The sequence below is a fragment of the Pochonia chlamydosporia genome, chromosome 4 (genome assembly GCF_001653235.2).
Source record: "Pochonia chlamydosporia 170 chromosome 4, whole genome shotgun sequence".
NCBI classification, from domain to species: Eukaryota; Fungi; Ascomycota; class Sordariomycetes; order Hypocreales; family Clavicipitaceae; genus Pochonia; species Pochonia chlamydosporia.
In genome coordinates, this window is record NC_035793.1 from 3,480,173 (window position 1) to 3,501,247 (window position 21,075).

General features: G+C 51.9%; 7 protein-coding genes across 7 annotated transcripts; 3 read left to right on the forward strand and 4 right to left on the reverse strand.

Moving 5' to 3' along the window:
• Nucleotides 1-1,698: 1,698 nt before the first annotated feature.
• On the forward strand, nucleotides 1,699-4,053 carry VFPPC_08447 (chromatin assembly factor 1 subunit B; the record flags this gene model as incomplete). The annotated part of the gene is made up of 4 exons (XM_018287158.1): nucleotides 1,699-1,921; nucleotides 2,029-2,262; nucleotides 2,327-3,416; nucleotides 3,474-4,053. 4 exons carry the CDS (start codon nucleotides 1,699-1,701, stop codon nucleotides 4,051-4,053), a joined length of 2,127 nt encoding a protein of 708 aa, XP_018144053.1.
• Nucleotides 4,054-4,413: 360 nt separating this feature from the next.
• On the reverse strand, nucleotides 4,414-5,622 carry VFPPC_14409 (ABC1 domain-containing protein; the record flags this gene model as incomplete). The annotated part of the gene is made up of 1 exon (XM_018292178.1): nucleotides 4,414-5,622. The coding sequence occupies one exon, from the start codon at nucleotides 5,620-5,622 to the stop codon at nucleotides 4,414-4,416; it is 1,209 nt and encodes a 402-aa protein (XP_018144054.1).
• Nucleotides 5,623-6,921: 1,299 nt separating this feature from the next.
• VFPPC_08448 (Pex13 protein) lies at nucleotides 6,922-8,320 on the forward strand (the record flags this gene model as incomplete). Its single annotated transcript, XM_018287159.1, has 3 exons — nucleotides 6,922-6,976; nucleotides 7,052-7,540; nucleotides 7,605-8,320. 3 exons carry the CDS (start codon nucleotides 6,922-6,924, stop codon nucleotides 8,318-8,320), a joined length of 1,260 nt encoding a protein of 419 aa, XP_018144055.1.
• Nucleotides 8,321-8,700: 380 nt separating this feature from the next.
• VFPPC_08449 (ATPase) lies at nucleotides 8,701-11,206 on the reverse strand (the record flags this gene model as incomplete). The annotated part of the gene is made up of 2 exons (XM_018287160.1): nucleotides 8,701-10,952; nucleotides 11,023-11,206. The coding sequence occupies 2 exons, from the start codon at nucleotides 11,204-11,206 to the stop codon at nucleotides 8,701-8,703; spliced, it is 2,436 nt and encodes an 811-aa protein (XP_018144056.1).
• An 879-nt stretch (nucleotides 11,207-12,085) lies between these two features.
• Nucleotides 12,086-13,619, reverse strand: VFPPC_16090 (beclin-1; the record flags this gene model as incomplete). Its single annotated transcript, XM_018293843.1, has 2 exons — nucleotides 12,086-13,470; nucleotides 13,535-13,619. The coding sequence occupies 2 exons, from the start codon at nucleotides 13,617-13,619 to the stop codon at nucleotides 12,086-12,088; spliced, it is 1,470 nt and encodes a 489-aa protein (XP_018144057.1).
• A 782-nt stretch (nucleotides 13,620-14,401) lies between these two features.
• Nucleotides 14,402-18,784, forward strand: VFPPC_14410 (Myb-like DNA-binding domain-containing protein; the record flags this gene model as incomplete). The annotated part of the gene is made up of 1 exon (XM_018292179.1): nucleotides 14,402-18,784. The coding sequence occupies one exon, from the start codon at nucleotides 14,402-14,404 to the stop codon at nucleotides 18,782-18,784; it is 4,383 nt and encodes a 1,460-aa protein (XP_018144058.1).
• A 787-nt stretch (nucleotides 18,785-19,571) lies between these two features.
• VFPPC_08450 (casein kinase II) lies at nucleotides 19,572-21,037 on the reverse strand (the record flags this gene model as incomplete). Its single annotated transcript, XM_018287161.1, has 6 exons — nucleotides 19,572-19,688; nucleotides 19,764-20,183; nucleotides 20,279-20,473; nucleotides 20,597-20,775; nucleotides 20,856-20,897; nucleotides 20,965-21,037. 6 exons carry the CDS (start codon nucleotides 21,035-21,037, stop codon nucleotides 19,572-19,574), a joined length of 1,026 nt encoding a protein of 341 aa, XP_018144059.1.
• Between the last annotated feature and the right edge of the window lie 38 nt (nucleotides 21,038-21,075).

The window sequence follows — 21,075 nt, forward strand, 5'->3', positions numbered from 1 at the left end:
GGTTTTTGCTGTCCGCTCGCTCCATGACCCGCGGGTGGTGCCAGAGTTCACAACGCCAGGGAAGCCACGCGCCGCCTCAAAGAAAAGTTATTTCAGGTCAAAGCCGATACGGACTACGGAGTACGACCGTGGCAAATGGCCATGGCTATGGCCTGCCTGGCTTGGCTTGGGTCTGGTGATGTGGCATCCTTTGTTGTTGTCCTTGGATGTGGGGAGTGTAGATCGTTTTTTTTGGGGTCAAGTTGACAACCTTGGATTGGATTCTTTGCATTGAGTGATGCGGCTTTGTTTGATGGGTGGTGGGCGTTGGGTGGCGGTCAATGATTGATGGCAGGAGGCGGGCGTATGTATGAACGGAGTATGAAGTAGTTCTCCAGGGTTGATGGATTGGTGGCAGTTTGACTGTAGATTGATAGTTGCTGCTTTGTTTGGGATGCTCTGCACGGTATGCGTGAAGCAGGATGGAGATAATGAGCATGACTTTGTTGTCTGGTGGGCGTAGGAAGTAGCGTTCGCTGGAGTTGGCGAGTTGGTGAGGCCGTGATTGAAGACTTCGGGACTTGACTCGTCTGATTTCGACGGAGCATGGTAAACATTGAATCTGCATGGGCCGAAATTCCGGGGTCCAATCTACCCAACATTGAAGATGTGAGAAGTCAGCTCATGGATCGGTCCACTGGGGTGACATGGTGGTTCAAGTGTCCATGTCATATGGCCCAGTTGAACTTTGGAAGCAGAGAGTAATCTGGTGTTGACGGCAACTTGCGTGGTAAAGGAAAGTAAGAATTGTCATTGAAGTGTCAACTGATTTGGCAGCCCGGAGAAGCCAACATGGAACCGGAACCTTGGCTTTGGATTAACCCCACTTTGAAGCTCAAATGCTCACATGCAGGCGGCACCTTGACGCGATTCAACCAGTTGAGACTCTCAAGTGCTGGTGTGGCCTGTCTGGTACGTGCTTGTGCTTTGCAGTCTAGTGCAGTGCGGTGCGGTGCGGTGCGGCGCTGCACGTCTCACGCGCGCCACGTCTGGTCAATTCTGGTGTGGTCAACTTTGAACTGTTCTGGTGGCATTTGATTCGATTCGATGGACTCTTGCCTCCCAGCAATGGGCAACCAAACCTCCAGTCGAGGCTAGTCTGACCTGGCCACGGCGGCTGGCCCAACGACCCCATCCATCGTATTGATTGATCCCATTTGATTTGGTCGCTGCATTCTTGGACAAGGTCTCTCAACTTGGCAAAGCAGCTACTCCCGTGCTAGCTAAGCACCGAAGTCCAGCCTGGTGTCATTTGATGGTCCGTCGCCTCGCGTCTTATGCTTTATGCATTGATCCAACCACGCCTGACTGCATCTCACCTCACTTTTAATTTCCAACCGCCAATCCGTTCCGCTTCGTTTCCATTTATTACCAACGACCGTCGGCAGCCCCCTTGTCGCCCTTATTCCCTCACGAAACATACATCTACACGATCCCGTCCCGCAGTCCTCGAGCCACAGCTGGACCAATTTCACTTTCACACCACCACCAAACCAGAGCTCTGGCACGCCAGCCAACAAACACCAAAAGCGATACCGAGTTCAACATCCAACTTGCCATCTCTCAACACCCGACATCACCACACCTTCCCACCGACTACCATTCTACCTCCCACATGCGGTGCAATAGTCGTCCGCCTTAGTAATCGCCTTTATCACGATGAAGGCCACGCCCCTCATCATCAATTGGCACGACCAAAATGCCCCCGTCTACTCGGCACACTTCGAGCCCGGCGGGAAAGGTCGTCTTGCAACCGCCGGTGGTGATAACCACGTTCGAATTTGGAAGGTTGAGTCTGATGGGTCGGAGCGAAAGGTGGAATATCTATCCACTTTGTCCAAGCACAACCAAGCTGTCAATGTAGTTCGCTGGGCTCCCAAAGGTACGCAAGCAAGCATGCAGAGCTTGATACAAATGCTCCCTTGATTCGCTTTTGGTGATACTAGCCATCGTGTGCAATGACCTGTGCTAATCCGTCAAACTATGTAGGCGAAACCCTCGCGTCGGCCGGCGATGATGGCAATGTAATTCTCTGGGTACCAAGCGAACTCGCTACCTCGAATTTTGGCGGAGATGCCATGGAAGATAAGGAATCATGGCGAGCGAAACATATGTGTCGATCTAGCGGAGCTGAGATATATGACCTGGCTTGGTCTCCCGATGCTGTGCACTTCATCATTGGAAGCATGGACAACATTGCTAGGATATACAATGCTAACTCTGGTAAGTGAATTGGATGGGGCTGCATCGTCACGTCACGTACCACAAGCTAACTGAGAGTCTACAGGCACCCTCGTCAGGCAAATCGCCGAGCATAGCCATTACGTCCAGGGCGTTACCTGGGATCCGCTCAACGAATACATTGCTACGCAGTCTTCCGATCGATCTGTGCACATTTACTCTCTCAAAACAAAAGACGGCCAATATACCCTCAGTCACGACGATAAACCCCCTCGTTTGGCTAGCCATATCAAGGCAGATTTGCCGCCTCGACGAATATCGTCGAGCAGTCCTGCCCCTCCAGACTTTGGCCATCGGGCGCAGCTTTCCATGATGGATTCAAGTGCCTCTGTCGGGTCACCTGTACCGTCCGCACCGGGGACACCAACGTCGATTCCCTTACCGATGAATCCTCCTAGCGTCGTGAGCCATAGTCGAAGATCATCGTTCTCGTCACGGCGTTCGGTTTCACCTGCCCCGACGTTGCCTCTTCCGGCCGTAATGCCTATGGAAGCTTCGCCCAAACCCCAGATGGGCACCAAGAACGCTAGCCTTTATGCTAACGAGACATTGACCTCGTTCTTCCGTCGACTCACATTTACGCCCGATGGCAGTCTTCTGCTAACACCATCCGGCCAGTATCAAACCCAGCACCACTCGGAGAAGGATGCCAAGCCCACCTACGAAGTGATCAATACCGTCTATATATATACGCGAGGTGGCATCAATAAACCCCCGATTGCCCACTTGCCGGGGCACAAGAAACCGTCGGTTGTGGTGAAGTGCTCTCCCGTATACTACACGTTGCGTCAGTCACCACCTGTTACGAAACATATCACCATCGACACCTCATCAGCCGAAGAGCAACTGCCATCATTGCCAGAACCTGTATCCAAGTCTTCTCCTGGTGCCGCAGTCATGGAGCCACCGCCACCTCCCGCGAGCGTGTCATCCGAGACGGGTGGCTCTCAGTCCAAGTCACTTAGCGTCGAGACCGATGCATCGACGCCTGGCCCAAAGCCCGCCTTCTCCCTCCCATATCGCATGGTTTATGCCGTTGCAACCCAGGATTCCGTATTATTGTACGATACTCAGCAAAAGACTCCAATCTGTATTGTGAGCAACCTGCATTGCGCCACCTTTACTGATCTTGCTTGGTAAGAATTTCACACCCTCCCATTCTGTTTGTGTTCTTGTTGACTAACATGGTACAGGTCGAGCGATGGTCTCACTTTGATCATCTCATCCTCAGATGGATTTTGTTCAACTCTCTCATTTTCAACAGGAGAGCTGGGTGAGATTTACAAAGGCGAGGTCGGTCCCCCAAAGACGACAGCGACTGTAACAACTGCAGCTTCCAATCAAAACACGCCAACTCCGACGCCGACGACGAGCTTCGCACCTCCCTCCCCTTTCCCGAACGGATCTCACCACCACCGCAACTCAGCCAGTTCATTTACGGCACCATCACCACCCGCCACGGCGCCTGCAGGATCACAACGGCCATCGTCTCCTACACGCTCCAATTCCACATCATCAGTGGCAACGCAGTCTTCGTCCGTTCCAACGGGCGTCGTTAGCAACCCTACTCTCATTGCTGGCAGTGTCCCAGCCTTGACGGCAGCCAACTCTGGAAAGGCACAGGGCATTCCGATCACAACGCCACCAGAAACGCCCAGAAGTGCTGCGGGAAGCGTTGCAGGCACGAAACGAGATGCCAGTGAAAGCGAAAAAGAAGATGCCAAGGAGCCTAAGAAGAGGCGAATTGCGCCAACTCCCGTGGAAAAGGCGTAGCGAGTGTATAACATGGTGTGAATTTAGGGTTGGTGTTTGCGAATTTATAGGATAGTTTGGGATTGGCATGCTTCTGTATGGGGAGAACAGGAAGCCATAGCTACAATTTTGTACATGCATGAACTGGCGTTTGAGATAACGAATCTGGAGGATGATTTGAAAAAGCAAGACCACGTAGCTTGTTGTGCTTTATTCCTTTGACCTGGCAGGGTCACATGATGGAAATTTCAACTCTCGTTTAGGGGAAATACTTTTGCTAAAATACAGCTATTAAGACATACACATTTCAACGCCCCGGCGCCTTTCTGGCGCATGGTCAAGGACCTCATTGATTATCATAACTCATAAATCATGTCATCGTCAATTCAACACTGGTAGCCACCCCTTCCTCCGTACAAACTTCCCAACACCCTCATCCCGCATGATATCCTCAGCTCTACGGGCCGTCACAACACTCCGTTCGTGTTCCACGCCTCGCACGTAAAAGGGGAAACTCAGCCTCTGCATCGCATCTCCCTCTTCATGCTCTTCATCTGTCGCAGACGGCATGCGCCAGACGGTCCTGCCGCCTTCTTTCCGCTCCTCGAACCCGCAAGCCTCCCTGTCCAGGGAGAGATACCATTTCCGCTGGTGGATGCTGTCAATGGTGTTGGAAGCACCAGGGTAGGCATTCGTGCGTCGAATCTCTTCGTCCTCCAGCTCCTGTAGTTCCGCTTCCATGGCCGACGCATCCTTTCCCATCTCCTTGCCCCTGGGAACAATATCCTCATCAGATGTATCTCCCTCAGAGGTCTGGGGATCAGTTCTCACTCTTCTCCTCTTCCGTGGACGCCTGCTGCTCTTGGCCCTCCCCTCCGCATCCTCCGTTTTTGTGAGACGTATATTCAGCACATAGTTTTCCGGCAACCTCGCCCCATGGAGATGAATCCGTATCTTGCGGTTGCGAAACGCCTCCTGCAGTAACTGCTGCTGCGTGCGGTCGTCTGCCGAGCTTTTCTGAGAGGCGGGATCCTCCAGCGGAGCGTGTTTGCTGCGTCGCGGGAGAACGGTGTACGTGCCCGTGTCCCAGATGAGGAGGGAGCCGGTCTGCGAGGAGGCAGTCTCGATGAGATGGTTCCAGAGGGAGTGGACGCGGGTTTCGGTGGCGTTGCGGTTGAGGCGGACGCTGTTTGGGTCGCCGGGGGGTCCGTACATGATGGCCCAGGATGCGCTGCTGGAGGGGTTGATTTGGAGACGGAGGTCGTAGTGCAGGCCAGCGATGGGGTGGTCGTGCTGGTGGATGACGAAGTGGGAGGATTGGCAGGTGAGGGAGGAGGAGTAGAGGGTGTTGTAGGCGTGGATGGGGAGGAGGGCGGTTGGGGAGGGGAGAGTGTGCTGGGTGAGGTGGGTTGTGAAGTGGGTGAGGGGGTCGGTGATGTTTGCTTTGCCGGATTCGATGGCGGAGGTTGTTGGTGGTGAGGACGAGGGAGAGGGTGAGGGTGGTTTAGGGGATGTGAGTGTCCATTGGAGGTTGCGCTTTTTGATGAATGGGTTGGGGATGAGGTCTTGGGGGGGTTTGGGTGATGCCATTGGGTTTATGTTGGTGAGGTCATGGTGAGGGAGACTTTATCAGGGGGAATGAGATTGAAGGAGATTGTGAATGAGAAGGTAGTGAGTCGAGTGTGAAGTGATGTCCTGGTGATGGAGTGTAAGTGTAAGTGTGGTGTTGTGGCTGTATGGATGAGGATGTTATGTAAGCTGTGAGTTGCAGTGCCATGACATCGTCGCCACCTGGATGTCGGTTGGTCGAGGTTTATGGTTCATGGCAGATTGATAGATGGAGCCGCCTAAGAGATAATAAAAATGAAACAAAACGTAAAATCCGCTTTTGGCTATCGCTTAATGGCGTTTGTCTGTGCTCGTTTGTATCAAATGACGGCTAGTTCAATTGTAGATGACTGGTGAACGCACACTTGTCGGACGAGCGACATGTTCTAATGTTCTGGGCATTGCAAGAGGCGCTCAAAGCATCAAAGACTACAGTAGCTACTGCATGTAGATATTGCTAAGAGCCCTGGGTTGGGCGAGTCTTGTTGCGGGTGCAGATGGCTTCAACTCACGATGAGCCAAGATCGAACGTCTAGATATCCTGCAAACCAAGTCCAACTTGCGAGGTAACTATACCATTGCATCTATGGCATGCCTCAATCGGACCAGTGTCGGCATTTCGCCATCATGCATAGACTGCCTCTATTTGAGTAGAGTCTGAGAGTCTGCACCCACCACGGCCTGGCCGGAGCCACGGCCAAACAGGAGTCAAAATGCCGAGGCACAAGCCTTGCCCAGTCTTCATGGAGCGACGTGAGCGGCCACATAAAGGATGGCCCCACTTTTCTACCACCCTTTCGCATCTGGGACCCGCGGCTCGGTCGCTCGACGGGTCCACGGCCAGCGACCATTGCCAGTGCCAGTTTGCCAGTTGACTGATCAGTCCTTTGCCAGCTGCCACTCAAGCCAAGGTCTCGTCCCCACATCTTCACAGGTCAAGCAAGCACAAGGCCTTCCACCCCAGATTTCTTTATTCCATCATTCAAATCCACCCTTTGCCTCCCCTCACCCTCGTCAAGCATCGCTTGCCATCTGTGCCTTTTGGCGAGAGGATTGCCGTTTCCCTTTTCTAAATCCTTCTGTTTTCTTCGTTAGTTCGACTGCTTCATACCATCACGAGCGCGTTTGTGATCGGGTCGCTCCGAAGTCGCCTCGGCCCACTCCATCCAGTCGGCAGAAAACGGCCTGACGTAGCGACAATCACCACGCCTAACCCTTAACCCGGAGATTCACATCCTATCCTCCATCTCCGCCATCTTCCAATTCACATAATCTGTCGTAATGGCCTCGCCGCCTAAGCCTTGGGAGAGGCCCGGCGCAACTGCGGCCACCTCCGGTACGTTCAAATCCTTGACGTCGTTGCTCCTTGCTTGACAACCTTTCACATGCTGACTTTCATCGCCAACAACAGCTCCTATTCCTTCTACCACGGCTGCAGTTCCAGCAGTATCGACCACAACTGCCGCTTCTCCAGCGTCTTCCACCGCTCCTCCTGTCCCCGACCGTCCTACTTCTCTCACCTCCACCGTTAATCAGAATGCCTCTGCCTACAGCCGCGCAGGTGCCATGGGCATGGGCGCCTCACCTTATAGTGCCTACGGCAGCGCATATTCATCACCGTACTCAAGTCCATATTCACGGTTTGGCGGCATGGGGGGAATGGGCGGCTATGGTGGTGGTATGTACGGCGGCTATGGAGGCTACGGCGGAGGCATGTACGGCGGCATGTATGGGGGCGGCATGGGAGGCATGAATCCCAACGACCCCAACAGCTTGACCACCCGGTTTAGCAATGGCACGGCGGCTACTTTTCAGATGCTGGAGGGTATAGTAACTGCCTTTGGTGGATTCGCCCAAATGCTTGAGAGCACATACATGGCGACACACTCGAGCTTTTTCGGTATGCTACGCTACCCTCTCACCACCAAATCTCTTCAGTTCACATCACTAACCTCAAAACACAGCCATGGTATCAGTCGCCGAGCAATTCGGCAACCTACGCGACGCACTAGGCTCCATCCTAGGCATCTTCACACTCATGCGCTGGATCCGCACACTCATCGCCAAAATCACCGGCCGCCCTCCTCCAGCAGACGCAACCGCCCTCACACCCGCAGCATTTGCTCGCTTCGAAGGCCGTCCCGGCCCCGATGGTGCCCCCGGTCCCGCCAAGGCTTCTCGAAAGCCTCTCTTCTTCTTCCTCGCCGCGGCCTTTGGTCTCCCCTACCTCATGTCCAAGATGATCCGCACCCTCGCCGCCTCACAAGAAGAAGAGGAGCGCCGTCTCCAACAACAAGCCCTCGAGGCACAGCAGCCCGTCGACCCGTCCAAGCTCGAATTCTGCCGCCTCATGTACGACTACCTCCCCCAGGGCAACAACTCCTCCATGGAACTGGAAGCCCGAAAAGGCGATCTAGTTGCCGTTCTCACCAAGAACGACCCCGTCGGTAATCCTAGTGAATGGTGGCAGTGCCGTGCCCGTGATGGCCGCCAGGGCTACTTGCCCTCTACATATCTGGAGGTGTTGAAGCGTCCTGGCCAGGAGGTCAAGAAGCTCAAGGCCGCGCCTAGTGATTCCAGCAGAGCGAACTCACTGACAAGTTCATCCGAGGCTTTGCAAGAGGGGAAAAAGGAGTACGCCACTGCTGATGGCATGCAACGGAGCCATTTTTACTCGTGATTGTGAATAAGGGGTGACATGAAGAATACCATGCATTGTTATATTTTCTAGTTCAGGGTACAGACCAGGACACGTCTATAGGGGTTTGGGTACGATAGGTTTCATATGTTGGGGATGGGAGTTTCCTCACAAAATGTGTATGTTGGAGCGCGGTGAGCGTTCGTGTATAAAGATAAGTTCAAAATCTCATGAATCTTAATGCGACATTTGTGAACTTGACGTTGCAAATTTCTGAGGCGTGATAATCGACACACCCTCTCGTAATATCTTGATAAATCTGCCATAAAAAGATCTGATATCCAATCTGTGTGTAGCATGTAAATAAGCAAGTCATTCATTCATCATAAGCGTAAACAACACCTAGTGAAAATGCCCCCATCTCACTCTTTATCTCCCTCGCAACCATCTCGGCCCTTCAAACCAGCAACATACCCCTTGAAGCTTGAGCTCATCTCCACAACCGCCTCCAAGTGGCTCGCTCGTATGGTAATGATCTGATCACCTTCCTCCTCTGCTTCACTCTCTGCGAGCGCCAAGGCCGTTTGCATTGCGTTCCGGATCTCTCGTCCATTCAACTTCAACACCTGCACATCCTCGTGGTGGAATACATAGTCCTTCGCCGCAGACGAGACGTGTATCTTGCCGTTGGAATCACGCACAAGTCTCTCAAATGCATGGGCCCAGATTCGCTCACGGTTCTCATTCGTGAGGTTCTTATAGTGCAGGGCTACGTGGATGCGGCTGAGGAAGGCAGTATCAAAAGACTGGACGCGGTTGGTCGTGAGGAACAGCACGCCGCGGTAGTATTCGAGAGCACGGAGGAAGATGGACACGAGGCCATTGCGGGTGATGTCGCTGGCTGTGCGGTGCTCGAGGTAGATGTCTGCTTCGTCGAGCAGGACTAGTGCGCCGTAGCGTTGACCCAAGGTGAGGAAGTAGGTGAGATTTTTCTCGACGTCCTCGAGCGAGGTGAGGAGGTCGCCGGATGTGAGGGGGATAAGGGGCCGGTTGGCGAGCTCGGCGATGCATTCTGCTGTGGAGGTTTTGCCGACGCCAGGTTGGCCGTGGAGAAGGAAGATGCGGCCTTCGCCCTTGCTCTTGACGAAATCGTTACCCCAGGGGGCGACTTTGTTGTCGATGGAGGCTGCAAAGCGACCGATAAGGGCTTTGACGGTGCGTTTGAGCTTGTCGTCTAGGACGAGGTATTTGAACGCCTCTTTGTCGGGTTTGATGTCTGACAGGTTGGAGATTTTGAAAATTCCCCAGCGGCGAGACGACAGGATGAATCCGGGAATGAGCTGGCTGCAGACCATGTAAAAGAGGTCGTTGTCGGGCGCCTCGTCTAACTCGGGTATGTGGGTGTAGAAGTCTTGGAACACGACCTCTTCGGTAGACTCCTGTGGCCTGGCGACGCAGGCTCGACACCCACAACGAGGCGGCGAGTGTGGTAAAAGGTCAAAGGCATCATCGTCGTGATCTCGTGTTCTGATATTTCGATGCCTCACTTCGTATGTCCTCTCGTCGTGTCGATTACTGAAGTTCTTGTTTGCGGGACAAAACTCATCAAAGCCTGACGAGTCGCAAATGACACGACCGCTTACGAAGCCTTTCTGGACATCCTTGACGTCAAAAACGTCGTCAACAAGCTCCCCATTGTACTGCTTCGACGTGGGTGCCTTGAGAAGCTCCCAGAGCTGTTTCCCTTGCTCGATGAGCTTCTCCCTTAGAGGCTTTTCGGGCTTTTCCGACTTTTCGGACTTTCCAACTTGACCCTGCAGGTCCTCTGTCCAAAATTCCTTAGGGAACACTGACAGGCTGTTGATAGGAACTTCGCCCTCCCAGAATCTTACCGAGAACTTTGTCGTATCTCTGATAATTGTATCGCCATCTGCCCTTAGATACCACGCATATATCAGATATCGGTCGCCTGGTGCTCTTGGTGCTACAAATCCACTGACGATATAGGCACCCCACGCCCCATCCCTTTGCGCGTAAACAACCTGACCAGGCTTGAACAAAGTCCAGTACCATTCATGTGTGGTGACGGGATTGGGTAATTTGTGGCGGGCTTCTTCTTCCCGGAACTCACGCCCATATGTGGCATCCAGGTACTTCAGAAGCACGTCAATGTGATGGGATGCGGTCAACTTGTAATCTTCCTCGTGCGTCGAAGGTTGATTGTCCTTGTAGGCGGCGAGCTCCTCACGGTGGTGATACAACACATGATACGGAGCATCAACAATCACTCGTGGCGCGTGAAGGTGAAAGTCGGGATAATACGCCACTACTGCTTTCAGAGCGTTTATGATGTATGTTGAATGAATAACCATGTGCGAACTGCGTCTGGTGACTCCGTTGTAATGTTGTTCCTCATATCGAGCGTCTTCGTAAATGACCGGTTGAGGATGCCTGATATGGGTTGGCAAGGTACGCCCATACGGTCGAGTGATAAGACGATCCCCTGGCCGTCTTCTAGTGGTGACCGTATTGACAATTTCGATCACCGGCTGCTCGCCTGCCCGGCCGGAACGTCGTTCACGGCTGTCTTCGCCAGCAGAATCGGGTGATGCGTCATTACCGAACCAGTCAGGCTTTCCCGCCTGCTTGTCAAATGGCTCGTCGCTTTGGAGGTCTGTGTGTTCATGCTGCATCAGTAACATTTCTTCTCGGCTGGCCAAATTTGTATCGTCGGTCTTTCTTACGGTCTATGATTTGCTGTCGGCTGTCCAGCAGATGGAGAGAATACACAACCTCTGGGACTTTCCCATTTACTTTTAAGATTGAGTGTCTCTCAAACTTGGGCAGCCTATCTGCCGGGTGAGGCCCTTCCGATTCGAGGCTGACAACCGACTCGACATCATCAACGTCAACACTGATTGTAGGCATCTTGCAAAGGCTGACTAGCGGTAGGACCTGACAGCAAGCTGCGGGCGATATTTGCAGTCGTGGATTATAGTTACGAAAAGCGATGAAGTGACAGCGGTAAAAGGAGGAGGGTGGCACTGAGAGAATGCTAGCAGGAGCCACGATATATATCCAGGCACGATAAATTCTAGCTTATGAATGGAAACGAACGTATCGACTGGAAGCCGTCCACTGCAGGGCGTTCCTTTGGTCATTTTGAACTCCATTCGACTAAATCTCCAATCATGTACCTCGCACGGAGGCAGCAGTTTGTGTAAGCGTGACCACGGAAACACGGCGTGGGCGTTGCCAACTAGGCTGGCTGGCTGCAGCATTTTGCCTGGGTGTCCGCCCTGCCAACAAGCAGAGTTGGTGAGATCGTTTGTCAATTGATGAATCTAGGCTGCTATGGTGGGGTAACACGACTTGTGAACTCGTCCTGAGAACCGGGGGTTGCCTTGAAGCATTGCCAGTCATGGTGACTCCTTCACTGACTTATGTGCAAGATTTGTCCGAGTTTCGTCAAAAGCTACTGCAACTGGATGGTTAGTGACACCGAGGCGTCAAAACAGAACAGTGGCCGCCATATTCCAAGCGGGTCATTCAAGGGCATCCATCCAACAGATCGTGTATGCCGTTCAGCCTCACACTGCAGGGCAGGACAGGGGACCTGTATGGCGCACCCAGGTGTTGCCTAGCACCAAGACACATCACATCGTGAACGCCACTCTGTTGGTTGTCAGCTTCTTTGGGCACTGGTCCTGGGATGGCCAATGTTGTCAAGTTTGTGTCTGTGTCTTGAATTCGAGTTGGAAGATTGCCCTCCTCAATTTGGCACGCAACGACTATTTTCATTCCTGTTCATGAATTTGTGCTCATGGCATGTGACCCAACATTGCTGGCGTGTGCTAGAAGGAACTTGCAGCATGTGAGAGTGAGCTTGCATGCCTTTGTCCAACCATCATCTTGTGCAATTCCGAGCTTGATGCTCACCTCACCAATCTTATCACCTTCAATTTTGTACGGGAGGGAGAGCACGTTCATGGACCGCTCCGTCTGTTTCTGTACATGAGCACCAAGCTGCCTTACCAGGTCCAGAAAGGCAACCATTGCATTGTCAAACTTGCGGTGCATAAATGTCAGGCCCAAAGGCATGTCTCCAGAACTGTACAGCTCCAAAACATGTTTCTTCGGAGGTGCCTGCATGGCTCGGGTGCCAAGTCGACTGGACGACGGACTGGGCACGTCGTATCGAATGATTTTGGACGTACTTCCCATTGGTTGCGGATCGTATCCGTGAAATTTGTAGTCGAGCTTCTCGGCCACGGTGACAAGTAACAGGAGAGCATGACCCCAGGCTGCATTGATCTCTGGCCAATCCACTGGTTTATTAGACAGTCTTCCGAGTCTAAGCCCATTGATGGTGGCAAAACTGCCATCATGGCTGATGCAAAACGTGTCGTTGTAGACATTTGACCGTTGAAGCTTGTCAAGCAGCTGGGAATCATGGCTGTATTTGGCGTTGATACTGTCCCGTTCTGATTGGAAATCGGCCATTTTCGTCGCGAAAGCATTTCGTTCTCGCCAAAATGTCTCCTCTTCCTTATCGAGCTGGCGGGATTCTTCTTCAAGCGCCAAAATCTCCTCGTCGAGAGCATCTTTTTCTTTCTCCAGCTGTCGCAAATTATCCATGGCAGCGATTTTATCCTTCTCAGCCTTTTTGAGGCGCTCTTGACGAGATTTGATCTCGTCTGTACCGGGCCGTTCTGTTTTAACTTGTCTAAGGTGTTGTACATATGCATCTCGCTCCTTGGACGAAGCCTCCAGCTTTCTTTGTAGTCCATCTATCAAGAGATCTGTGCATTCTACGCAAACGGGATGGTCTATGTCGGATCGTGCGGAGAGAATCTCGAATAATCTGTTGATTCTTTCCATCTCATCGCCTCTTGAAGATTGTTGGCTGGCTGAAACAGACTCTTGATTGGAATTTGACCTCTTGGCCTGTTGCGGCGGAGCTGGGGGCGACTCCTTAGCTGTTGGTTGTGGATGACCAACCTGCGACTCAGTCAGGTAGATGAATGACATGGTCGAGTCGCGTGGATTGCCTCCATGATGTCGTTTGAACGTTGGCTGGGTCGAGTTTTGCGATACTCGATCGTAGAGAGATTTTCTAGCTTGCTCCTGTGATTGTAAAAGCGAGGATCGGGGCTCGGTTTGTCGCTTGGATGGTTGTTGCGTGGTTGCTGCTGGCGAATGACATGCAGTCAGTACAACGTCCATAAAGCTAAAGCAATAGAGGAAATGCCTCACATATGAGAAGATCGTAAGCAGCCGGATTTAGGCCTTCGAGAGACCCGTCCAGCTTCAGCGGCTGCCGACACTTTTGGCAGAACATGGTAGCGAAGTGTCGGTGGCCATGCGCCAAGGTGGTGATGTAGGGATGAAGTCCAAGAGGACGAGTCGATATCGGTGTTGCAATTAAAAATCCTCTATATATATGACGCAGTCAGACAAGCAGATAGGCTTTCGAGGTCTGGTGCGACAGATGTCACGGTGGCATCACTCAATAAGGTTCTTGACGCCACGATGTCAGGTGAAGTCTGGTGTCTTGTGGTTGACCTATTTGACATGGATGGTTTAGTGTTAGAGCCACTGGAGTCTAGACACTACGTCAGGTTCGGCTCCAGTGACGGGAGGGGACATGTCTGGTAGCTCTGGTGGGGCCATAACCAGCCACGCATCAATTCATCACCCCGTGCGTGCCTTGAACTAGCAGTGAACGCCAGCAGACATGGACTGGCTGGGACATGGCACTGGTAGCTTGTTGCCAACGCCGCCACTTGCATGTGCACTTAACGCGCTATTGGAGACTGTATGTGGTACCAGACTTGACGTTTTACCACATGGAGGCCTACGACGCGTCAACCCAAACAACCAGACCAGACACTTGAAAGACCAGACATGCCACGACCACACTCCTGATTGTCTATTTCTTTTGTCGCCACCAAGTAAGCCAGCAAATACGGTCGTGCTCAACACCGACAAACGCCACGACATCACTGGAAGCTCCGTCCATGTATCCGGGTGCTTAGCTCCCCCCCGTATACTGCCTATCTGAAAAATACAAACCACACCGATCACACTCCATGGGTCACATAACCCCGACCGTGTGCCATCATGGAACCCTCGGTCAAGCGGCGGCGACTGAGCCAGCACCCCCAACTATGGCATGACGAGGCAGAGGGGGGCGATGAAGAGTGGGAGGAATACGGCGAAGATGATGACAGCGGAGAGCCGGCAGCTGAGCAACGTGAGGGCTCTATTGAGCAGGAGCAGGATGATGGCTATCAGCTTGCTATTGAAAAAGCCTATGCTGACAGTCGGTTTCAAGCTACCATGGCTCGCATTTACAAAAAGTACGGTCGAGATTTCGAGGGTATCGGCGACGAGATTGACTTGTCTACGGGCGAAATTGTTGTCAACAACGGGCACATTGAGAATATGCGCCACGAGGTCGACGTTGGGGTTGTGCCAGGAAACTACAGCCAAGATATTGACGACGATAACGACGACGACAATGAAGATGGAATTCTGCTAGGAGATCTCGCCGACAAATTAGGCCCCAACGACGATGTAGACGATGATGAGAGCCAGAGTTGGACAAGTGATGCAGAAGATGGAGAAATGATGTCGGAAGACATGCACCTCGCAATGCTGCAGCGATTTGGCAAGGGTTCCACCGACGGGATGCCTAACTATGATGCGACAGCAGAGGGAGTCCCAAGTGTCATGTCTGGACTCTATGGCGGCGGCGGCCTGCGTTATGCTTCTGGATTGAACGATTTTGGAGCATCACCATTTGCTCTGTCACCTTGGGATATGCTGCCTCAAACTCTCGAAAGGTATGCGTTTCCCAAGGAGGATAGTTGCAGCTCTATTCGGTCCCCTGGTTACCGTCTCAAGGAACGCGAACCCGATGAACGCTCTAAAAGTAAAAGAGCGCGATTGAGTACGTCCAGGGCTTGGCCAGGAAGCAAGCAACCCAGGTCTATCCCACCCGCAAGGACTCTCAATACAGGATCACCAATTCCTACAGGTTCAAACAAGCGACCTGCAGATTCTTTTGTGGAACGCCTTGATAAGCACCCGAACGGGAAGAGACCAATGCCTATGGGAAGCAAGTTCCTGGTCGAGGCTATGGATGATAGCGATACAGATGATGACGACGTATTCTCTTCAGGGGATTTATCGGGAGATACTGATACTGGGGATACAACAGACGAAGTTGGACAGTCCAATATGGCTGCCCGGCCATCATCAAGTGGCAGAATCATACCTGATTCCCAGGAGTCGTATGCGCCATTAGACGCTCAGTCGGACAAACCCCCTGGCAAGCCAAACCATCTGCAGCCTGCAAAATCCAAACCTCAGGACTTTGACTCTGCATGTGTGCTCTCGGATGATGAATCGCCGTTATACTCACAACCACCTGCGCCAGGTAATACTATCAACCCTATCAAGCCCGCCAACCCGACACCAACGGCGAATGCTCTCTTGGGCCACAATGTCAACGCAGATGGCACGGTACCTAAACGAGGTCGCGGCCGGCCTAGGAAATGGCCTCCAGGCTATCGACCCCCTCGTTCGCGAAAAAAGAAACCCAAACCCTCTTTACAAGAGCTCTCTGACATGCCGGGATTTCCTTCTGGATCGACAATGCCAGTCATGCCGAGCTTTCTAAGTCCTCTGAATGTATCGAAAGCACCAACCGCACCAGCAACGCAACCAGTTCGAGTTGAGGCGGTTCCTGGCCAGAAAAGAAAGCGAGGCCGGCCTCGGAAATACCCCATCCCTGGAAGCATACCGCAGCAGAATCCGAACAGTCCTCTCAAGCAGACTCAGCAGCCCATCCAGCAGCCGCTACTGGAGACATTACACCCCGATATTCAGCAGCAAGCGTTTCAATATCCTTTCCACCCCTTGTTCCAGCAGCCCCTCTTCCAGTTACCCCAGCAAATGGGTTACCAAGCATGGCAACACCCATATCTTGCACAGCCCATGTTCCAATTTCAACAACAGATGTTTCGACACCCAATTCAGCAGCTTGTGCAACAACCCATTATGCCCTACAGCCCAGCTCAGCCGCACACACCATCTCAACCTATAAAGAGAAAACGAGGGCGACCAAGGAAGTATCCCATTCGGTTCGATCCTATGTACCCTGGCTCCGGAATGAATCGGAAGAAGGCATCTCGTCAGCTGCCACTTGGTTTACAAAACAGCATGACTGCCCTCTTGAGTGGGCAGTCCGGTCGTACGATGGGTTCAGAAGATGCATGGTACGGCGTTGCTCGACAACTAGCCCAGGATATTGCATGTCTCCAGGGCGGGTCTTTACTCACCAACCAGTTCCATGCTGAGACTCACTCGGCTAGCAGGAAGTCACACTCGCCATCGAGGAATTTTGAAGGACAAATAGATGAGGGTTCTGTGCACCAACAAACAGACGATGAACAGCGACGGGTTACGGAGTTATCAGAAATCAGCGATGCTGAGGCCGTTGCAACAGAGACTCAGGACTCCCAACCTGAGAATGTTGTTTCTGATCTGCATGCCCTGCCCCTTGTGGATCAACCCTCCTTTGAGTCAACGCCTTTTGAACCCAACGTGCTTGATCCGGCTTTATTGGAGCCTGCTCTGACAACGGATATGCTCGACAATGCTTCATTCGAAGGCTCCAGGCCTGATGGTCCGTCTGCGTTTGACTCAGACCCATTTGACTCGGATATGATTGATCCAGCTTTGGCCGACGAGGCCGTGACAGATGAGGCATCAACCAAACTGCATGTAACAGAGCCTTCTGTTGCTGAAGCAGGTTCCATGTCAACCGAGATAGATGCGTTTGATCCATCATTGATCGACCCGGCTCTGTTGGTTGAGGCTTCCGACTCACCAGCGGGAGAAGATGACACTGGGTTCGTTATGATGGAGTCACCCAAGAGCATGGTACGGAGTGTGCAGCCGACCCCTTCACCTCCAAGTCCACCTCCCAGCAGTCAGAGCATGTCGCCTTTGAAAGAACCTGAACGCTTCACACCGTCTTCGGCAAAGATACCTGCCTTCAATAGCCACACGCCTACGTCACTTGAGTCCGCCGATGGTGCCACATCTAAACCGCACGAACCTGGCAATTACGACCTCCCCTCATCGCCAGAGCCAATTTGCGATCAGGTGACGACAGCAGTAGTGCCAGTTAATGAACCTGCCGCGGAATGTAAAGAGATCGCGGGCCACACACATTCTTATGTCAAGGAGCATACCCCTGCCTTCTCGCCCCGTCGTGAGAAAACGCAACCGCCCGACTGTGCAGTTATAGCAAGCAGCACAAATGCCGAAGAGCTGCCCCCTCCAGGAACACCAGGAACGACGATAGAGCCAATTGTTGACGAACAGGAAATAACAGTGGGCAATAAGGATGGCCTCGAATCACTTGACAAGGCAGTTGAAAGCCCACTCACTGTAGTGAACTCTTTGCTGCAGCCGAACAAGACGCCGGAAAGACCAGAGCGACCAGACAAGCAACTACCACTGCTACGTGAAAGCCACCAAGCTCATCAAATTGCGTCAGCTGTGGAGATGAAGCCATCTCCGATAACGACGAGACCTCGAACCCCGGAACCTCCCAAGCCAATGGGAATACCGAGTCAAACTCCGGTAAAACTGCCAGCAGGGCGCTCTCCTAAGGTACCCAGGTCTGCCGAACGGTGTACTCCGATATTTTTAGAATCGCCTATCTTTGTAAGGTCACCTGTTCGCAGTCCTCCCAAGAAACGACCTACAATAGAGAGGCGGACAATGGGCGATCTCAAGCAGGCCATTTTAGAACCATGGCAAAAGACGAAAGAGCCAAGACCGACAATACAGCAACCGAAAGTGAAGCCCATTGAGCAGGAAACCAGCCACTTGTCCTCGTCTGGAAAATCAAGGACGAAATTGCCTCACTCTCCAGCAAGACCAATTTCGACGTTATCCAAGACGGATAGACCGGCCGTCCCGGTGACGTCGAAGACCACAATTTCGATGTCATCCAAGACGGATAGACCGTCTGCGTCGAAGCCGCCTACACCCGTGGAACACGGGTCAAAGAGCAGAAAAAAATCAGGGTCACGACGCTCCCTCCTCTCACTATTTTCAGGTGATGCCAGTACGAAAGGTTTCGACGACGAAGTTGACGAGCTCGATGATTCTTTCAAGTCTAAGCCACCGTCATCGTCTTCATCCTCAACCAAGCCATCCAAGACTTCGGCAAGCAATATCTCCCGAGATAAACCAGGAAGTCTGTCAAATACCGAGTCACATGCAGCTTCTAAGGAGAAGAAGTCCCACAAAGATAAACCTCATGAAGAGCCCATACGGAACGGAAAGGAAAAAGAGAGGGGCAAGAAAAAGAAGAAACGGCGTCACACGGATGGACCGCGCTCAAAGACAGCGGCTGGTGACAAGGAATGTGGTGTGGATGGATATACCTGCAACAAGGACTTTTGTTTTACTTGTCTATGATGTCGGTCAATGGTAGAAAGGAGTATTGTTGCATGGGAATGGGTAGTCCCGGAATTATTAGACATAATGTTTTTCAATAGTAATACCCCAACAGTCAAACTTATCATAGGATCAGTGCGTAAACCAGTGGTCTTTCGAATGCCATATTAATTATGATGATGCTGCTACTGCTATCAAAAATGAAAACGCAAAGAAATCCATGGCTGCCCCCAACGTCCTAGATAGAACAAAGGGAATCAAAATAAATAAAACTTAAAGGGAAGGAGAAACAAAACCACGTGAAACATATTGCTCCTCCCCGCCGCTGTGTTGTTTTCATTTCTTGCCTTTTTGCCTCTCCCTGGAACGCCTGTGGAGTCCGTGTTGACCGCTGTGCCTTGAAAGTGAAAGAATTGAGGCCCGTGACCGCTGCTGTCCCGCCCGGTTTACGTGTCGACTTTCCTCGTTGCTCGTAGTGTCCTTGCTTCTTGTTCTCGTTTTAAGTCATGTATATACGTGTGAGTGCGTGCCCGGCTCCTCAAAGGGGCGAAGAGTTCAAATTGAGTTTTCTTCGCTCGACTTTTTTTTTTGGAGGTTGGAGTCGGACGGGTTATTTACTCGATGGTGATTAAACACCCAATGCCTGGGCCTGGATGTTTCGAGTGACGGAGAAGAGATGGAGACGGTTCAACCGGATAGCTTCAGCTGACCGAGGGTATCAAGGTAACATGACATCATGCCAGAAACTAGACATTAGGGTCGACGTTGTGGTGGTAGCTATGAACGCTGACTGGATTGGACGTGGTGATCAAGATTTGTATGTGCCGTTGGAACTGGGGTTCGCCAAGTTTTGCTTGAAAACCTCAGGATCTCGGACAGGATCAAAGTAAGGATGAGCCTGGGCTTCCTTGGCGGTGAGACGTTCCTGTATCAGATGTTGTCAGATCAATGATCGGTAGGTAGTTCACGTCTTTTATACCGCCGACAGGGGCTAACTTACTTGATGGTCATATCGCAACAGCTTATCGAGGAAGTCGATGGCTTCGTTAGAGACAAAACGCTGGTTCTCGGACGTTACGAAGCTGTGCCAGGGCTTCTTCTGGAAGCGGCCAAGGATGTCATCGTACTGCGAATCCAGCTCAATCTCGTACTTGTCAAGGTAGTCAAAGAGCTCGTCGGTTCCGAGAACCTTAGCAATCTTTACCAGCTGGTCGGAATTACTATTACCGTGGAAGAAGGGTTCTTTGCGGAAAATCATGGAGGCGAACATGGCTCCCAAACTCCACATGTCCAGACTGTAGTCGTACTCCTGGAAATCCACCAACAACTCTGGGCCTTTAAAATAACGTGAGGCAACGCGAACATTGTACTCAGTTCCAGGATGATAGAATTCAGCCAAACCCCAGTCAATGAGACGCAACTAAAAAGAAAGATGGGTTAGGAAACGATCCATTCTCATCCTTTTATAGCTTGAGTCTTTCACCAGGGCCATCAAACAGCCTCCTGGGTACGCACCTTTCTGTTTTCATGATCGATCATGACGTTATGAGGCTTGACGTCTCTGTGCATGATTCCCTTGCTGTGACAAAAGTCCAGAGCTTTCAACAGCTCGTGAATGTAGAACCGCACATCGAGATCGTTGAATTTGGGATAGAGGCTGCGAAAATCGATATTGTTGACATATTCGAAAATTAGAGAAGGCGTCTTACTCTGCAACGACGAGAAAACGTAGATGTAACCATGTCAGCAAAATCTTCACAAAGGCTCGTAGACACGGAATTCCGTGTACCAAACCGGGCCAAAAACCAAAAAGGGGAGGGAAAAAGTTCTAACCTGCGAATCTCTAACGACGTCCAGTAGAGCCACGACATTGGGACCCCCAGCCAAATTCTGTAGGATCTTGATCTCGCGCTTAATCTTCTTCTTCTTCACAGGCTTGAGAACCTTGACAACGCATTTCTGATAGTTGACAACATTGATGCCCTCGAAGACTTCGGAATATTTGCCGCGGCCTATCCAGGTAGAATGGTCAGCATTGCAGTACCAAGCAGAGACCAAGGAAAAACTAGGGGACGGAAGACACGGCACGTACCAATCTTTCTAACGACCTCGTAATTCTCCAAGACCCCCCAGCCTATGTAATTCTGTGTCAGCAGATGAAGGTGTTTGCAGGAAAAGATGCGAAGGGAATGTCGACGTACTGATGTTGACGCTGTCATAGTCCCAATAGCTGCGGGGCATATTCTGATTGACATCTGCGTAGACGCGCGCCATGATGCCTAGACGCAAGGGTGTCGCAGCTCGTGCGACAC